This window comes from Camellia sinensis, chromosome 3 (genome assembly GCF_055761805.1).
Source record: "Camellia sinensis isolate YWXY chromosome 3, ASM5576180v1, whole genome shotgun sequence".
NCBI lineage: Eukaryota > Viridiplantae > Streptophyta > Magnoliopsida > Ericales > Theaceae > Camellia > Camellia sinensis.
The window spans coordinates 175,009,893-175,028,728 of record NC_138963.1 but is presented as its reverse complement, the minus strand read 5'-3'; the positions used below and the strand labels follow the sequence as shown (position 1 = coordinate 175,028,728).

At 39.9% G+C, this 18,836-nt stretch overlaps 3 protein-coding genes across 5 annotated transcripts; all 3 read right to left on the bottom strand.

The window, feature by feature from the left end:
• Positions 1-217: 217 nt before the first annotated feature.
• On the bottom strand, positions 218-886 carry LOC145822040 (uncharacterized). The gene is made up of 2 exons (XM_082918615.1): positions 799-886; positions 218-657 (listed from the first exon to the last, which is right to left on the bottom strand). The coding sequence occupies exons 1-2, from the start codon at positions 884-886 to the stop codon at positions 218-220; spliced, it is 528 nt and encodes a 175-aa protein (XP_082774741.1).
• A 684-nt stretch (positions 887-1,570) lies between these two features.
• Positions 1,571-2,592, bottom strand: LOC145822039 (uncharacterized). Its single transcript, XM_082918614.1, has 2 exons — positions 2,485-2,592; positions 1,571-2,173 (listed from the first exon to the last, which is right to left on the bottom strand). The coding sequence occupies exons 1-2, from the start codon at positions 2,590-2,592 to the stop codon at positions 1,571-1,573; spliced, it is 711 nt and encodes a 236-aa protein (XP_082774740.1).
• A 3,226-nt stretch (positions 2,593-5,818) lies between these two features.
• On the bottom strand, positions 5,819-14,921 carry LOC114289818 (putative oxidoreductase At4g09670). 3 transcript variants are annotated; one of them, XR_014364789.1, is made up of 4 exons: positions 14,359-14,921; positions 8,344-8,952; positions 6,936-7,351; positions 5,819-6,665 (listed from the first exon to the last, which is right to left on the bottom strand). XR_014364789.1 is itself a non-coding variant. In XM_028233630.2 (4 exons), the coding sequence occupies exons 2-4, from the start codon at positions 8,445-8,447 to the stop codon at positions 6,066-6,068; spliced, it is 1,191 nt and encodes a 396-aa protein (XP_028089431.2). In that variant the 5' UTR covers positions 8,448-8,952; positions 14,359-14,889; the 3' UTR covers positions 5,819-6,065. The 3 variants fall into 3 exon arrangements, 2 of the variants coding, with proteins under 2 accessions (XP_028089431.2, XP_028089432.2); XM_028233630.2 differs by having other exon boundaries at positions 6,936-7,422; positions 14,359-14,889; XM_028233631.2 differs by lacking the exon at positions 14,359-14,921 and having other exon boundaries at positions 8,344-8,480.
• Between the last annotated feature and the right edge of the window lie 3,915 nt (positions 14,922-18,836).

Here is an 18,836-nt window from a genome sequence, read left to right as displayed (position 1 = left end):
AGCCCTTAGTAGCTTGTAAGAAAGTAGAATGAGAGAAATAAAGGCCCTTGTAAATTCGAGCCCAATAGGAATCCAGATTGGACAATAAGCGCCAGTCCTGTTTGGCTAGGAGGGCTAGATTAAAATCCTTGAAGTCTCGCAGCACCATACCCCCCTCGGATTTAGGATTAGTTACGTGCGTCCATTTGGCCCAACAAATGTCCCTACTTTCTGGGTCTCATTTCCACCAAAAATTACGGATAAGATTGTTGAGTTTGGAACAAAAAGCTTGAGGAAGCTCGAAACATGTCATTGCGTAAGATGGGATAGCTTGAACAACTGCCTTGATGAGAATCTCCTTACCCGCTGGAGATAATAAATTGGATTTCCATCCTTGTAACTTCAGCAAAGCTTTTTCAAGAAGAAAACTATATGCTTTAGTCTTAGATTTGACCCAGGAGGCTAGGAGGCCTAGGTATTTGGCCCGAGGATTGGCTTGAGAAACACCCAATGAAAGGCACATAGCATGGTGGTCACTAACAGAGGTGTTGGCAGAGAAAAGAGCTCCTGATTGATCAAAATTGAGAATTTGGTCAGACGCTTCACTGTAGACCCGTAGCATGTTCAAAATTTGCAAACCCTCAGAATGCTCAGCCTTGAAAAAAAGAATGGCATCATCTGCGAAAAGAAGGTGTGAAAGCTTGGGGAAAGTCCTGCGCATCCGAAGTCCAGAAATCGCATTGGAAAGAAGGCTTGGATGGATTAAATTAGAGAGCACCTCGACAACCAAGAGGAACAAATATGGTTAAAATGGGTCACCTTGATGAAGCCCACACGAAGGAGTAAATGTGGTACGCCGTTCACCGTTAGCAAAAACTGAAAACTTCACAGTAGTCACACATTCCATTACCAATCTCACTCATTTTGGATGAAAGCCTAGACGAAGAAGAGTAGCTTGTAAGAAATCCCATTGAATTCGATCATATGCTTTATTGAAGTCTAATTTCAGAGCCATATAACCTACACGCCCCTGATTCTTATGCTTTAGAAAGTGAAAGGCCTCATGCGCAATTAGAATACTATCTTGGATGAGACGGCCAGGTACAAAGGCCATTTGCTGCGGAGAGATAAGGTTCTTGAGACAATGTTTCAATCTGTTAGCTAGCACCTTTGTTATAATTTTCATAAAAAAATTACATAAGCTGATAGGTTGAAATTGACTCAATTTTTTCGGGGCCTACACTTTAGGGATTAGAATGAGATTAGTGTGGTTTACACATTCCTGCAGATGACCAGTATGAAAAAAACTACGAACCGCCTTGCAAACTGTAGGCTTGACCACATGCCATTGCTTTTGATAAAATAAGCCCGGAAAGCCATCAGGCCTCGGGGCTTTCAAAGGACCTAATTGAAAGGAAGCAATCTTGACTTTATCATCAACCACTGGTCTAAGCAGAGCCTCATTCATCGGTTGAGTGGCCAACAGTTTCACCACGGCCAGAGCATCCTCAAAATTTCTAGGGCCTTTTGCCTGAAAAAGCTGAGTGAAATAGGAAGAAAGATGATCGTTGATAGCGGTGTCAGTCTCTAGCTAGGCCCCATTATCCATTTTTATCTTGATCAACTGGTTTTGCTGCCTAAGCTGAACAACCGAGGCATAAAAGAAAGCAAAGTTACGATCCCCATAACTGAGCCAGTTGATACGAGATCTCTGGTGTTGGAATATTTCTTCCCTCAGTAAAACCATCTCAATTTCATCTTGGACATGTCGAATTTGAGTGCCATTATAATCTGAGTAGGCAAGGGACTGAAGCTGATGAAGTTTAATTTTCATCGCAGCCAAACGAACTCTATTGTTGCCAAAGGTTTGTTTACTCCAGGTGGTAAGGCCTCTTTTATAGTTCTGGAACCCAAGACAGCCTTTAGAGATTGGAGGACCCGGTTGGAATTGGGCCCACATTTCCTTAATAAGTTCTTCACATTCAGGGTGTGTGGTCCACATAGATTCGAACTTGAATTGGTGAGGCACTCTCTTTGGAGGGATTTTGCAGTAAAGAAGAAGGGGACAGTGGTCTGAACCCAGAAATACCTCATGGTGAACTTGAGCAAAGGGAAATAGAAGTCTCCAATTAACAGTTGCCAAAGCCTTGTCTAAACGTTCCCTCACATTACAGATGCCTCTTTGGTTGTTAGTCTAGGTATAAGGAGTGCATTTGTATTCAAGATCCATAAGTTGACAATCCGACAAGAGTCGATGATATTGTTCCATCCTCACGTTGTTGCAAGCTTTTCTACCTTGTTTCTCCCAAGACATCCCCACTTCATTAAAGCGCCGATACAAAGCCAAGGATCCTAGTTGGCTTGAGCAATGGACTGTAAAACCTGCCAAAACATTTTCCTTTCCGTCCATCTGGGGGGCGCATAAACAAATGTGGCTAACCAAGAAGAATTAACTTGAGCATCAGAAATATGACATCTGAATAAATTTGCAGATTTAAAACTAACCTGAAGGTGGACCTCATCCAGCCACCAAAGAGGTAATCCGCCTAAAAGACGCACTAGATCAACATAACTTTTATTTGGATATCGAAGACGGCGTTTGAGAATTTCCATCTTTGATTGATTATTTTTCGTCTCCATGAGGAAAATTATTTGAGGGCGATGGGTTTGGCACAACCCTTGGAGGATCCGGAATGTCAGAGGTCACTCCATTCCCTGACAATTCCAGCTCAGGATTAACATGGACCTTGTGGCTGTTTTGGGCCAGCCACCACCGCCTCAACACACGGGAGCACAATCAGAGCAGGACAACAAGGGGAAGAATCAGAGAGGCTAGTTCCTGAAGCACACTGACTTACTGGCACTGTAATGAGAGCTGCACTATCTTTGGCATTTCCATCTTCTTGAATCTCCACTTCAACCAGAGTGTTCCGCCTATAATTACGGGTGCCTCGACGCCTCAATGGGGCTTTAGTTTGTTTACTGGTAGCCAGCAGTCCTTGAGAGTATTGGCATTTTTCATCCACCAGGAAAGGTAAGGGGTGATCAGAAATGTGAGGGGCCAAGAGAGAGGGTGCATCATAGCGTAACAACTTAGAAGGTCGAGATGGGGGTTGGAGGTCTTCAGAGTCTTTCCTCTTGAGGGAGAGGGTCTTAATTGTTTTTGATAAGCATAAGTCTAGAACATAAGAAGGGGGCAGGGATTGTGAGAGAGGGGCCTGGGTTTGGAGGGTGGAGTGGGAAGCTGGGAGGCCCAAATCGTTAGAAATGTTAAAATGGGTCGAGGTACGTGGGCTGTTTGGTGGTTTCGTCACATAATAAGCTGGCCTAGTAGAAATATTGGTGGGCCCCAAAATAGGAGCGGGTCTCTCCTTGGCAGGCCCACCTGTGCTTGATCGGTCCAAAGAGAAGGAGCCAGTATTGTAAGAGGGAGGATTTGAGGGCAAGGAAGCTCTATATCCTTCAACACTATCCAAATTTGGAGGCGAATCAGTAACAGTCAGACCACGTGGCGTAGGAGAGAGAAATTTCACTCACATCTTTGCATACATATTATCAAAGACTGATCATACATATTTTATTATTATTTAATACAATTTTTAAATTTCATGTAATATTAAATAAAATCTTTAAATTGTTAAGACATTAAATCATTTAATGAAAAAAAAAATTTATTTCATCGATAAAATACTTAAAAGTAAATATTCTCTCTAAAATTAATGTTAGATAACATCCTAATAATTTAATATACGACTTATTTCACACTACATAAACAACGTAAAATTTATTATTTTAAGTAATTCATTTATTATTTGAATTTTTTTTAAATTAAAATAAATGTATTTTTTTCAAACAAATTGCATTACTTATTTATTCATATGTAAAAAAATTATTATTTTATCTTTTCTCAATCATATATTATTCTCAAATTTTTATTTTTATTTTTGAGTCTTTAAACTTTTAATCGATGTATATTTAAAAAAACGCATGTTAATATTTCTTAGATGATTAAATGAAATTAAAAAACAAATATAGAAATAAAAAAATCTAATCGCCTCACAATAAATTAAAATTAGTTAATAGGGAATGAAAGATCAAGAAAATCATTTGAGAATGATAAACAATTCAAATAATTTGTCATTTCTTACACCTAAAATTAAAATTAATCTTTACTTGAATGGAGAAATTATTTGAAAATAATAAAATACTCAATTAATTTGTTATATATGATACTTAAAAATCTATTTCTTCATCTTTATTTATCTCACTTAAACTATTTTTATTAAATTAATTTATCATCTTTATTAATTTTGAAATTTTATTTTATTTGTTATTTATAAAAGTTCAAAAACTTCTTGTGAAAAACAAGAGTCAAGAAATTACATTTATATTTTGAAAAAATTATGAAAAATAAATAATAGTTTCGTATATATTTAATAGGCTAAATTAAATTTAGTGCATTTAAGATTAAGATTAATGTTGATAGAGTTTGATTTAATTGTCAGAGGGAGGTAAAAAAATTTTTACTTTTATATTTATTTTTAAATTTTTTTTGATTATGTAAGAAACATTAACTTACTCTTTTTTTTTAAATATGCATCAATTAGTAGTTTAATGACTTAATGATAAAAATTAAAATTTGAGAATAATATATGATGGATAAAATATAAAATAATATTTTTTTATATGTGAATAAATAAGTAATACAAATTGCTGAGAAAAAATAAATTCAATTATTTTAACTTTAAAAAAAATTCAAATAATAAATGCATTATCTAACATTATTTTAAAGTAATTTATCAATAAAATTAAGTTTTTTTTTTCATTAAATGTTTTAATAATGTCTTAACAATTTAAGAGTCTTTTTTAATATTGCATGAAATTTAATAATTTTATTAAATAATACTAAAATATGTATATGTCTTTAATAATATATATGCAAAATCTTAGGGGAGGTAAGTATAATTTACTCATGTTGATAATGATTCTTGGTTTACGGGTACTTTCATCTTTTCACGTGCATATTACAGGGTAATATGGTCATTTTCACGCCTAAGTCATGCCTTTTGTACGAAGTTAACAAATTGGGGTAATCTTGATATTGTTAACAAAAGTAAGGGAGGTTCGTGTAGTTTTGAAAATTATAGAAGAGCTCTCTATAATTGTCAAAAATCTCAGAGAAACTAAGTGTAATTTACCCAACGTATGAAGATATGTTTTAATAAAAAAGAAAATCAAATAATACATAAATGAAGTAGATTTTTATTTTGGTGGGAATATCAAAAAAAAAAAAAAAAAGGGGAAGTGGGGAGAAAAATTCAAATTCGAGGTTGTACATATCTAATGTATGTGGTACTTTCATAAATTTTAAATTATTTTTTTCCACTCCTCAATTTTATTTTATTTTTTTGGATATTTTTTCTTATTTTTTTGTCACATTTCTTTTTCTATTTTTTGGTTCCCTCCTCCACAAATTTAACATACAAACACACCGCTACGGTTAAAATAAAAAATAAAACTCTCTTTGTCCAATAGTCCTAATAATAAAGTTGTGAATAATTTTAAATTTTAATTTCATGAATAGAAGAGAAAATTTAATTTTACATTAAAATATATAAATAATTTTTTTTTATAAAAGTTAATTTTATATTAGGTGTCACATTAATAAATAAATAATTATAAAATTGGTTGACTTGTGTATATAGTATTACTCAATTCAACATTACATATGAAATTCTGAATATGTATATATGACAATTTTAGTCTTTTTCTACTTCATCAGAATTATATACTTTAATATGATTAAATAATTTTGGAATCAAATTAGACCAAGGTGTAATAGTGTCAAAATCATAGTAGTTTCATAGTGACACTTAATTTTTATTTCTCAATCATTCTTCATTTTACCAATATCCAAAAAAATATTCTTGACAAAACTTTTAAAATATCCACCAAATTTTGCTCCGTTCAAATTGTTCGATTTTTATCCAATCAGCAATTTGGGCGGAGGTAAATTTGATGGATCAAACATTTTTGTTTTTCAAATTCCAACTGCATTATGCCCTCCCAATTTCGAAAATCTAAACTCAACTCAAAATCTCAACAGGCTGAAAACCTCTCTCAATCGATGCCTTCACCGTGTCCAACACCTGCTGCGTCTTCCTACTAATCCCCGGCCACCACATCCCCGGTGGCTCCAACCCATCACCGTTCCTTCTCTTAACCAAACCAGCAAATTCCGACACCATCAAAGCCTCCTGAGGCAGATCATTCGCCACAGCATGCTCGCTCATCATCGGTATCCTAAACTGTGAACCAGCATGGTACGATGCAACATTCTCTTGGAAAGGAATGGCAAAGTCATGAATGTGTAAATTTCCCTTAGTTCCAAGAGCAGATAGGTCCATTGTCAAATTGGTTAGAAAAGAGCAATAGAAGGTTGCTACTTTCCCATCCTTCCAGTGTAAACAGGCGCCACAGGATAGGATTACTCCAGCTTCGTTGAACTCGGGATCGCGCCACGCCGTCACTGTTTCAGGCAGTTCATAGTTGGCTGCCCAGAGGATTGCCTGGATGCAGTACCATCCGATGTCGCCTAGAGCACCAAGAGAGTCCAAGTCTGGCTTCACTCGAATGTTGTTTTGAAGAAAATTGTGGTCGGCTTCGTATGTGAAGCAGCTGTGAATCTAGGAAATCACAAGCATAAATTCAATGATCAGTAGGCTAAAACATTTGTAGCCTAGAGAAGCTACATACAGTCACAAAACTCATGTCCCATCCCATGTCCTTATTACACTTCTAATTGTACGCTTATGTTTCAAAATTCTTATATTTCAAAAATCTCATCGTGCAGTTGAAAATGCATTGGAAACAAAAATTTATAGACATGATTTCTAGACACAAGTTATTACTACATCAAAGCACTGATTAATCTAGCAAAGCCAAAGTGTACATACCGATTTGAGTTGGCCAAAACGCTGGGCATCGGATAGGAGTGCTCTCATCTCAGACGTGCGAGGGTGATGCATCCACATGGTGGCATCCATGAACTGGACGCCACTGCATTCACACGCCTCCAGAATCCTGTCCAGCTCCACCAAGTTTGGTGCTGCCGGCTTCTCCAACAGCACGTGTTTCCCCTTCTCTGCAGCCAAAACAGCCCACCGCACGTGCAGGCTCGTGGGGAGTGGCACATACACAGCATCAACATCGGGGTCCTCAAGAACACCCTCATAGCTATCATAGACTTTTACCTCAACTGGAGAGAAGCCATTTTCTAGTACAAAACTTGATGCCTTTTCAAGTGAACGACTAGCTATGGCATAAAGGACGGAGTTTGGTGACAGAGTGATGGCTCGGCACATCTTACGCGCTATATTGGCGCAGCCCAAGATTCCAAAACGCACAGGTGTATCAGCCATTTTTGGGCAAATGTTAGTGACACTGTCAAATGTGTAATGTAATCTATATAAATAGTGGAAGTATAAAATTTGATTGGACATTGTAGTTTCTATATTTGTTGTGGTTGTGCATTGGCGTTTCTATTCTACTTAATAGCATTAAAATGTCAGGTGAAGGAAAATTAATTTCGGTCCAGCTTGTCTCCAGTTGGATATCATGACTGGACCGTCCTGTCCGGCCCGTGGACTCATTTTTGGATCCCGTTTCGATAATCTGAACCATCAATATATAGAATTCGTCAAGCACTATATCTTGTAAAAAATCATGTTGATCGGATATTAATAGCTATTTGATCAGATCCATTTTGTGCAACAAAAAATTAACGGTATAAAAATAAATGATTAACAGATATCTAATCCGATCAAATAGCTATCGATATTCGATCAACATGATATTTTACAAGAATATAGCACTCGACAAGTTCTACATATTGCACGATTCGAATTATCGAAAAGAGATCCAAAATGGGCCCACAGGCCGGACTGGAGGTCCAGTCCTGATCTCCAATTGGAGACAAGCTGGACCCAATTAATTTCTCTTCACACTCTGTTCTAATTCTGTATCAGTTACATATGATACCATTTATTTGTTTAGTCAGTCATTGAATTCTTGGTTAATTAATCAACTAGTTTACTATTTTTAACATAATGACGCACAACTTACTTTTATCCCTTTATTTTAAACTATTTTCATAGTTTTTTTCTTCTAGGCAAATCATTCAAAAATCACAACAGATCAAATTATCATACCTTAAACCAGGCTGATTATTTATTAAAACAGACATAACATAAGGTCCCAATTCATGTTCATCCAAACATACACACAACACATTCATAGAAATCTAACAGCACAGAGATACCAAACATGGGACAGAAATGAAACCTCTTAAAATTAATTCCCAACCTCAACGGGCTCGAAACCCTTCTCAATCGACGCCTTGACAGCATCCAGAACAAGCTGTGTCTTCCTACTAATTGTTGGCCACTTCTTCTCTGGTTTCGAACCATTCCTCTCAATGTTCGCAGCCAACCGAGCAAATTCACTCACCATGAGAGCTTCCTGAGGAAGATCAGTCATGACAGCGTGCTCGCTTGGTATTGGTTCACACCCCAATGCAAGATCTGCGAATTTGGACTTGGAAGCTGCATAAAATTGCCCAACATTCTCTTGAAACGGTATGACAAAGTCGTGAATTCGCAGATTTCCCTTTGTTCCGCCACAAGTTATGTCCATGGTCAGATTGGTGAGGAAAGAGCAGGAGAAAGTTGCTATTTTCCCATCACCCCAACTTAGGGAAGCACCACAGGTCATGATGACCCCTGCTTCATTGAATTCAGGCTTGTGTAAAGCTGTGACGGTTTTAGGGAGTTCATAGTCGGCTGCCCAAAGGATTGCTCGGGTGCAGCACCATCCAGTATCACCTAGACAGCCAAGAGCATGAAGATCCGGCTTCACACGAATGTCGGTCTTGAGAAAATCCGGGCCACCATCGTAGGAGAAGATGCTGTGAACCTGTGAGGATCATCACAAGCAGAATTAGATAAGAGTATTTGATTGTGTTGGTACAACTAAAGGCGAAAAAAGCTCCAACAAGAGAGCTGTGATTTCAATCTCAAGCTAAACACTCTGCACGAAACAGCCCGACTTTATAAAATATGATTAGAATATATCATATTTAAAAAAATAAGCAGCCCTCTAATGAAAGCAAAAATTAGCGATAAATTCTTCATTACAAGTCCCTAGTAGCTCTTATCCATTAGAAATATGCTATGAAGAGCAGTTCCAAAATATTTTAAATTCTGTTAGATGTGCTTATATTTCAGTGTGATTTTCATTTCGTTTTGTAGAAATTTAATGTATAAAGAAAAATAGAGAATTGCATTATTGATTTTTGTATGTTATTATATATGTTACAAGGAGATGTGCACTCTCTTTTATAGAGAGGAAAAGATACATAGGGTGCCAATTAGCACCGAAAGCATAAAGCAAAGGGGGAACACTCATTATGAAAGCTAGACATAATGATATACTAACAATTATGACTAACACTACTAGATGTACATAATATACTAAAGATACTAACACTAATATACTAACATCACTAATATACAATAATATACTAACAGCCCCCCTCAAACTCAAGGAGGATAGGTACTAACCAACTTGAGTTTGGAGAGAGTAACAAAACAGGAAAGTAAACTGATAAAAAATAAAATAGGATAGGAGACACTGTATGGTCGTGTCGAACCGTTGGTGAAGACACTATATGGTTGTGTCAGACCGTTGTAGGAGCTAACCGGAATCAATGTCGACCGTTTTAGAAGCTGACTGGAATCAATGTCGGGACAGTTTACGGGGTCATGCCGGACCGTTGTAGTTGTAGAAGCTGACTGGAATCAATGTCGGGACAGTTTATGGGGTCATGCCGAGTCATGCTGGACCGGTGTAAATGCTTGTGGTGGTGCACCAAGGAGGCGACTTAGGGAGTGCGCCATGTGGTGGCTTGAGTGGTTCCCATGGTGTGTAACCATGTTCACCATGATATATGTATAACCCCCCCTCAAACTCAAATAGGTGTGAAGATAGAAACCTATTTGAGGTTGAAATAAAGTGAGTGATAAAGGGGATCAAGACAGTTTACGGGGTCATGTCGGACCGATGTAGCAGACACTGTGTGGTCGTGTCAGACCGTTGTAGAAGACAGTTTTGGGGTCATGGCGGACCGTTGTAAAAAGTCGCACCCTCAAAAGTCGTGCCCAATCTATCAAAAGGCGTGCCATCAAAAGGCGTGCCCAATCCATAAAAAGGTGTGCCGGACATGATGGCGAGGCACGTGAGCGCTTTGGCTTGCGCGCCCGTTTTGTCGTCTGGCGTCAAGTGGCGCGCGATGCGCGTGTCTGCCTTGGTTATAAGACGGAGGCTGAGGCTGAGGCGAAGACAAACAACTTGCGAAGAAAAACTTCTGAAAAAAAAAGTCTGCGTTTGCGGAGAAAGAAACTCTGTAACACTCTGTAACACATTCTGTAACCAACCCTTCTCTGAAACACTCAGCAACCCATAACATGGCCTCCTCTTCTTCCCGTCCAGCTACCCAGAACATGGCCTCCTCTTCCCGGGGTCTGCTCACGCTCTTTCCAGAACTGAACGAGTCCACAAGAGAAATAACTGGTGCGGTGGCCAGTGAACCTCAACCAAACACCTCTGGTTTTGCTCCGTTGAACTTTCCGATGCGGTCGGTGGAGCAAAAAATGGCGGTGCAAACGGATATTGAGGCCAATCAGTATACATTGAATTCATGTGTGGAGACCATGACCGCGGTCACAAACTTGTCGCACCAGCTGCAGAGTAGAACAAATGAGGTGCAGCAGTTAAACGCCCAACTGGCTCTGCTCCAGCGCATGTATAAGGATGCGCGAGCAGAGATAAGTGTGCTAAAGGCGGAAAATAAGGAGCTGAAGCGGAAGGCCACCGTGATGTTCCGATTTGGAGGTCCGCCATATGCTGTAGTGGAGGAGTATGGGGGAGTGAACGTGCTCGGCGGCGTGGAAAACACGGAGGCAGCACCGTCAAGGGCCGCTCAGGACGGAGGCAAGAAGAAGAGACCGGCGGCAGAGTAGAGAAGGGATGTCGGTGTGTGGCCGTCTGCAGAACAGAAAACAAAGCCGCTGTTGTGTTTTTTTTTTTTTTTTTTTTTGTGTGTGGTGTAAAATGGTGATCGGGGTGAGCCCCGACATGAATAAAATAAGTTTGGTGTGCAGTTCTTCTTCTTTTTCGGTTGTCTGCGTTTGTTTGTCTTCTTTTTTTTTTTTTTTTTTTTTTGTGGAATGAAAAGAAAAGAATATATATAGAAAATAAAAGAGAGGTGATGAGAGGGATGGAACCCGGAGTAATAATAAGAAGAATAAGAATAAAATGGGTATCATGGGATTTTGGTGGGGTGATAAAAATATATATATATATATATATATATTCTATATACTGGAGTGGGAGGAATGATGGGTTGTGGCAACAGCACATTGTGGGGGATGTGGAGTCTGACAAAATAAAGAGGGGAATCATGAGATGGGTGCCACTGTCGGCGGTGTAGAGAGAGGTTTGATGTTAAAGTAAGGGGAATCGTGGGTGGGGTGCAAAAGGGGAAGTGGCTTCAGAAAAAAAAAGAAAAAAAAAGAGGTATGGGGTAGAATATAATAAACATATACAGAGAGAGATAGTAAAATAAAAGAAAGGTAAGGGAAGCATCAGAGTACTGGACCAATAATGGCCACGACATGGACGCGGTCGAGCATGGCGTCGGCGAGGCCGCGGACTAGGTGGGTGGTGCCAGGGCCGGAGGTGGCGATGCAGACGCTGGGGAGGCCGGAGGCGCGTGCGTAGCCCCCGGCGGTGAAGATGCCGCCTTGCTCGTGGCGGGGGAGGACGTTGCGGAGCTCGTTCTGGGTTCGTCGGCGGCGAATCGTAGTTGTTTTCCGGCGGCGAAGTTGGCGGGGAAGTTGGCGGCGAAGTTGGCGGGGCGGCCGGAGTAAGGCTGGACATTGACGCCCCAGAAAGAAAAGTCTGCCACCGCGAATCAATCGTTGAAAAGGGAGGCATTTGAGGATTTGGGTTTTGATTTGTGCAAAACAGAGATTGCAATCTGTTTGAGACAAGTCTTTCAAGCACTCACCAAATGCATACACTGTTGTATTGGCTGTGCCTTTGATTACAGCTCCGTAGCTTTGGGATGTGATGACTGTTGTATTGGTTGTGCCTTTGATTACAGCTCCGTAGCTTTGGGATGTGATGAGAGGGGTCAATGAGTCCATGGCTGATAAAAAGTTGGAAACAAAAGCTTGACGAGCAGAGGATTGTGCAGTGGTGTTGGTGGACTCGAATAAATTTCAAGGTATGTGAAGAAAATTCTAGCGGATTAGGTTGAGGTCCGGCGGACGGCTAAGGTGAGGTTGCCGCCCGCCGGTGAAGCGAAAAAATAGTAAGTTCTAAACCTGCTCTGATACCATGTAGAAATTTAATGTATAAAGAAAAATAGAGAATTGTATTATTGATTTTTGTATGTTATTATACATGTTACAAGGAGATGTGCACTCTCTTTTATAGAGAGGAAAAGATACATAGGGTGCCAATTAGCACCGAAAGCATAAAGCAAAGGGGGAACACTCATTATGAAAGCCAGACATAATGATATACTAACAATTATGACTAACACTACTAGATGTACATAATATACTAAAGATACTAACACTAATATACTAACATCACTAATATACAATAATATACTAACACGTTTTTTGACTGATTTATTTAATATTTTGGAGACCAAATTCCTATCAAATTATACCCTTCCCCGACAATGAAGCTTCCCTTGATAGTATAACTTTGGCAAGCATATCATGAATCATTTCAAAACTTAAAAAATCAATAATAAGTTAACGTTTGATCTATATCTTTGATTTCTTTTTTTATTTTTAATTTGTATTGTTGGAATCCTTTTATCGAGAACCATCAAACAAGATTCAGGACAAAATTTTGATGAAAAACTGCCCAAATTTTAATATGTTCACTACCGGTTTGAAATTTCATTATTGACAATGAAATTTCACTAACAATGAATTTCTCTATTTAAGACCAAATAATAATAATAATAATAATAATAATAATAATAAATTGAGGGCCAGTTGCAATAATTGAGGACATAATTTCTAATTGAAACCTAGAAAAAAACATATTGAGGACTAAAAGTCGTATAATTAGGGACAACAACCATTCAATTTGTGAAATTCCTCTAACCGTGAAATTTCCTTGTTTCAAATTTGCTATTTTGAGGCCAAACAGAACATTTATCAACTATAAGACCACATAGAAAGAGAATATGACAAATGGAACAACAAAAAGCAATCAAATTACTTCAACGTGACCTAGTGTTCTGCAAATTGATGGCCACCAATACTGTCAGTTCTAGGTCCCAATCATATATGAGTCTCTTTTTGTATAGTATTGTGCTGGGCAAAAAAATCTTTCAATCATTGATTTTCATTTTCTTCAATTCTTAATTATTGTCATAAAAATAGCTTCGAAAATTAATAAAAGGCGAGTGTTGCTAATTGCACCCTCATTCATTTTTGCATCCTGCCATATTTTTTTAATACTACTTTTATCATATCATAAATTTCAATTTTACCCTTATTCCTAATCTTCCAAAACCCTTAACCCTAAGTCAACACCATCACCGACCACCATCTTTAGCCGCCACCGCTTACAGCTCTCCAACCCTTCCCATCCCAACACTCCCTACCTCCTCAACAAATCATAAACTACTATGAACAATTTTAAAATTTTGTCAAATAATTTTAATTACCAAAAATATCAAACCTCATATATTTTTTTTTCTTTTTAAATATTCAACTTTACCTAACATTTTATTGTTGGAAGAGCATTCCCGTAAAGCTCCTCCTTACATATTTTAAGGGATAAGTGGCTTCTTACACACCTGCATCGGCTCTCTAAATGATCTCCTAAATTAGTGTTTTTTTTTTTTTTTCTTTGTTTAGAGACTGTCGTACACATTTATAATTTTTATTTTTTTTAAAATTTATAATTAAAAATTATATTTTAATAAAATAAAGAAAAAATAATGAGTTTATTAATAGAATAGAAAAAGAATAGAAAATCTGTCGGGAGAAAGTAAATAAAAAAGTAATTTTTAAAATATAAAATGAATTTTTTAATAATATTTTAAAATAAAATTTAGGTAAACTGGTAGGATCCTCTAAGAACCAAAAAAAAAAAAAAAATTAAATCTAACAAATAAAGAACTATTCCCTACTTCACTATCTCTCTCATCCTAATCTTCGTATATTGACAATTTGTCCCTGGCATAAACATATGTGAGTGTGAGGAAGTGAAAAATTTGAGAAATACCGATTTGAGTTTGCCAAAACGCTCCGGCTCCGCGAGGAATTCCTTCATCTTAGCAGTCCTCGGATGGTGCATCCACATGGTAGCATCCATGTACTGCACCCCATTCGATTCGCACGCCTCCAGAATCTTATCGAGCTGGGACACGTTGAGAGCCACCGGCTTCTCCAGCAGAAGATGCTTCTTCTTCTCGGCGGCTAACACGGCCCACTTCAAGTGGAGGCTAGTGGGGAGAGGCACGTAGATGGCGCGTCAAGCACGGCTTCGTAGGAGCCGTAGATGTTAGCCGAGTCAGGGAAGCCATTCTCGGACACGAACTTCGAGGCCTTGTCGATCGAACGGCTGCCGATGGCCTGGAGGGTGGCGTTTGGTGAGAGCCTTATGGCCCTTTGATACCTTGCGAGCTATGTTAGCGCAGCCCAGTATTCCGAACCTGACTGGTTTGTTTCCAACATCGCTTCAGGCTACTTGCTTTTGCACAGAGTCCCAAAGCAGAGTGAAAAATGAGTGGATTGGATTGGATATGTCAATAGCTCCTAGCGAATAAATATGGAGAAAGAAAAATGCTTGGGAGCACTAAAAGGGAATCACTAGAGGGAGCAATAATGATGTGGTAGTGGGTCCCGCTTACTTTCTGTGCCTTGTTTTTATATTTTTATTATTTTTTTTGTCATTCTCAATATATTAGTACTAGTAATGATGTATTTTTTAGTGGTCTAAATCATTGTTGTAAGGAGAAATTACAGTTGAGTAAAAACCTTCTAAAAACATAAGTACACATCCATTAAAAAATTATTAATATTTAATAATTTCTTAAAGGTGAATTAAGTTTTTTTTTAATAAATATAAAAATCTTACTTGTCATTTCAATAATTATAAAAAATTTTCTTAAAAAGATAATATAAAAATTTTACAAATCCATTAATTTAGTACAAACAATATTATTTGATTATTCAAAACGACAATATAAAACTATCAAATCAATCAATAAATTATTTAAATAAAAATTTTCACTTACATTCATTAAGATTTTACATATATATTATTAAAAACTTATTCATATTTTAGTATAACACCCTAAGAAAAGAATTAATATAATACTTATAAAACATATTTCACATTATATAAACAATAAAAAAATTATCAATTTGAATTAATATATTTATTATTTAAATTTCTTTTTCTTTTCTTTTTTTAAAATTAAAACAAATGGATTAATTTTTTTTCCAGCAATTTGTCTGACTTATTTATTCATATGTAAAAAACTTATTTATCTCTAAATTGTTAAGATATCATTAAAATATTTAATAGAAAAAAATTATTGTTAATTATGTGATGTCTAAAATATTATTAGATAAATTGTGATTTCTTAATATACATATTTTTCATTCTTTGACACAAAATATTATATGTTTAAAATATATATTTGATAATGTATTTGATATTGATGATACAGCGGGTCCTAGATGGAACGGGTTGGGCTAATCCACGCTTCCCAAACTAGTGTCCAAGTGATCAAGCTCACTAGAAGACCTACATACGAGTTCAACGGGAAACGGGGAGTTCCCCAGCAAACCCTCCGACGAGCAAGTTAGAGAGAGAAGCGCAATGTAGAGATGAATTAGAGATAGAAAAGCTTAACCTTTTTCTTATCTTCGACGTCTGCTTATATCCTCCGGTAATCATTTCGTTGTCCCTTTTGACCTGTCACCTTGGCCGAAAGTCTATGCTCTAGCTTACCTTGTTCATGGTGAAGGCGTTCTGTCTCGACGGAGAGGGGTTATCGCAATAAATGTTGTAAGGGGCTTCATTAATGGCGATGTGCGTGGCAATAACCTTGCAGATCTTTGTCTGCTGATGTGGCTTGCCATTCTCTTGCTGTCATTGGTTCTTATTGCTACGTGGGGCTTCAGCAATGTTGGGTTTTAGTATTTGAGTTATGTATTGGGCCCTAATTGGTGGGCTATAATCTTTATGGGCTTACCCATGTCAGTAGTCCCCTATTCCCAAATGCAGTTTTAGCCCAACGAAGGGAATAATGAAGAAAACGAGGGTTGTGAGAGACCGGCAGGGTGAAGGCCGACCGAGAGGAGTGACCGACCGCAAAGGGTGACCGAGCGGAGGGACCGGCCATGAGGAAGGCCGACCGCGAAAGGAGGGTGGTGGTGTGCGGGGATCGAGGAACGGCGGGGCACGTGGTGATTTGAAGTGGAAAAGACAGGGTAGGTGGGGGGCAGTGAATCGTGGTCGTACATGTGGCAGGATCCTGTAGTGGGGAAGGTTAGGCATTGGGTAAGAAGTGAAACGATAGGTCATTATAGGGTGTCGAAAAGATAGTTTTGGCGGATTTTTTGAAAAATTTCAAATGGCGAAATTTAATTGTGACCCTTGGAATATAGGCAAACCTTGGGCTTTTGGTATTATCCATTTCATGTATCTTTTTTCAAAGAACCAAAATATTCCAAGTGTAAACACCTTCGTCGCTAGTGATACACCCCTGCAACACTTCGTGAACTATCTCGCACCAGCATCTGAAGCTATTCGCAGACATACGAGAGAGATGGCCCAAGAGGAAGCAACAAACGCAAGGGTCGATCCATTGGGCGATGACGATGCGGTGGATTTGGCAGAACAATACCGGACGGAGAGGCGAGTGGGAAGCGAGGAGGAGCCAGTGGGGCGACCTCGTTCGTCCACAATGATAGCGGCTGCGTAGCCAATCAGCCAGGTTGAGCCAGATCACTAGCATACGAAGGCCGATAAGTCGACCATTACCGTGGAGGAGTTGGTGGGTATACGCGAGAAATACCAGATTCTCGCAGAAATAGAGTTAAAGCTGCCGACAGCGAAGGAGAGGCCATCCGACGCCCGACCGGGGAAGTTTGCCCTCTACGAGGAGGCGTTGAAGGGAGGGTTGAGGTTGCCGCTTCCGTAGGTGGTAGTGGATGTCCTAAATCGGTTAGAAGTGGCGCTGGGTCAACTAATGCCTAACGCGTGAAAGATTGTACTGGCCTGTGCAAGCGCGTGGCCAAGGGCGAACGAGGGGGCGGCTATGACAGTGGACGAGTTTTTTGCATGCTACAAGGCCTCGGGGCAGCAAGAAACTTAGGTCACTTTACAAGCGGCGGCATGGAGGGGCCTGGTGGCAGGATTGCCGTCATCAATAAAGGGGTGGAGGCCGCGGTGGTTCTACATGTTCGCAAACGGAGGAGTTGGAGTGTGCACGGTGTGGAGAGTGCCCACCAAGTCTGTTAAGCCAAAGTTGGGGGCAACAGCTGAGGAAAGGGTGAAGAAGGTGAAGACATGGAGGGAGAAAGAGGGCGCCAAATGGGACAAGCTCATTCAGCCGTCAGCCTTGTTTGCCGCAAGGTTGGGCCCTTAGCCGACCGGTGGAGACTTGGAACCGGTGACATTAGAGGCGAGAAGGAAGGCGCAAGAGGCGGAGGATAGGACCATTCTCACCAAGGCCAGTAAATTCAAAGAGTCACAGGTAGACCGGCCGCCGAAGCCGATCGCGAGGGAGAGGATCCGACCACGCCCCAAACCGCTAGAGAAAAAGGACTTGGGTGAATTTGAGCCACAATCGCTCCCAATTGATCCTTTGAAGGAAAGGGCCAACAAGGAGGTGGAGGCTGTGGCGAAGAAGAAGAGGAGGGTAAGGGAGAGAGAGGAGGGGCCAGCCCTGAAGAGGAGGAAGGAGGTGACGGCGAAGGAGACCCCCGAAGTGGGGTTGGGGTAAACAAGGGGGATGGCGAGTGGGGTGACTGGCCAAGGGGGCCAAGGAGGAGAAGAGCCCATGAGTGCCATGGGCCCTAAGATGCAAGTAGAGAGTGGGTCAGCTGGCCTTGAGGAGGGAGTGGAGCAGCAGCCCAAGGGGCTTCCTGCGCCCCAAGGAAAGGGGGTTAGGCTGAAGACTGCCATCTACCATGCGCCAGCAGCGTCTAGGCGATTGGAGGGAGAAGGAGGCCCAGCTAGGAGAGCTGTAGATCGCCTTTTGGGGGTAGTGGAAGAAGTGGCTGTAAGCTCGGTGGCCTGTTTTACTGAGGCTGAGCTGCTAAGGGGTTTGTGTTTTGCCCAAATGGAGGCCACTGCCTTAGCAGGAGCCCTATTGAGAAAGGCGGCGGTTGCCAAAGGCGAAGTGGGGGCACTGAAAGTAAAGTTGGAGGAGGCGAAGGCCCAACTTGAAAGTTTGAGAAGAGAAACTGCTGGATGGAGGAAGACCGCGCGAAGTGTGTGCGCTAGGGGGTTGGAAGAGACCCAGAAGGCCAAGAAGATGCAAGTGTTGGCGATGGTGCAGGGGTAGTCAGCCGATTGAACTAATGCTAAACTGCTCGCGACAAAGTTGGAGCTGGATGCGGAATGCCGCAAGGTGGTGTTGCTTGAGCTCCAATTGGGGAACGAGCAGAAGAAGCTAGAAGAGGCCCTGGCAGCCTGCACAGTCACCAACGAACAGTGGGAGGAGGCCATGTCCAGCAATGAAG

Coding starts and splice junctions, on each gene's coding strand:
- LOC145822040 (XM_082918615.1), bottom strand. CDS start 886: ATGGAATGTGTGACTACTGTGAAGTTTTCAGTTTTTGCTAACGGTGAA. Junction 658..798: donor TTCGTGTGGGCTTCATCAAG/GTGACCCATTTT, acceptor TTCTTTTCGCAG/ATGATGCCATTCTTTTTTTC.
- LOC145822039 (XM_082918614.1), bottom strand. CDS start 2,592: ATGGAAATTCTCAAACGCCGTCTTCGATATCCAAATAAAAGTTATGTT. Junction 2,174..2,484: donor TGGATGAGGTCCACCTTCAG/GTTAGTTTTAAA, acceptor CCTTATACCTAG/ACTAACAACCAAAGAGGCAT.
- LOC114289818 (XM_028233630.2), bottom strand. CDS start 8,447: ATGGTTCGAAACCAGAGAAGAAGTGGCCAACAATTAGTAGGAAGACAC. Junction 7,423..8,343: donor AGGGTTTCGAGCCCGTTGAG/GTTGGGAATTAA, acceptor CACATTTGACAG/TGTCACTAACATTTGCCCAA. Junction 6,666..6,935: donor GTTTTGGCCAACTCAAATCG/GTATGTACACTT, acceptor GTGATTTCCTAG/ATTCACAGCTGCTTCACATA.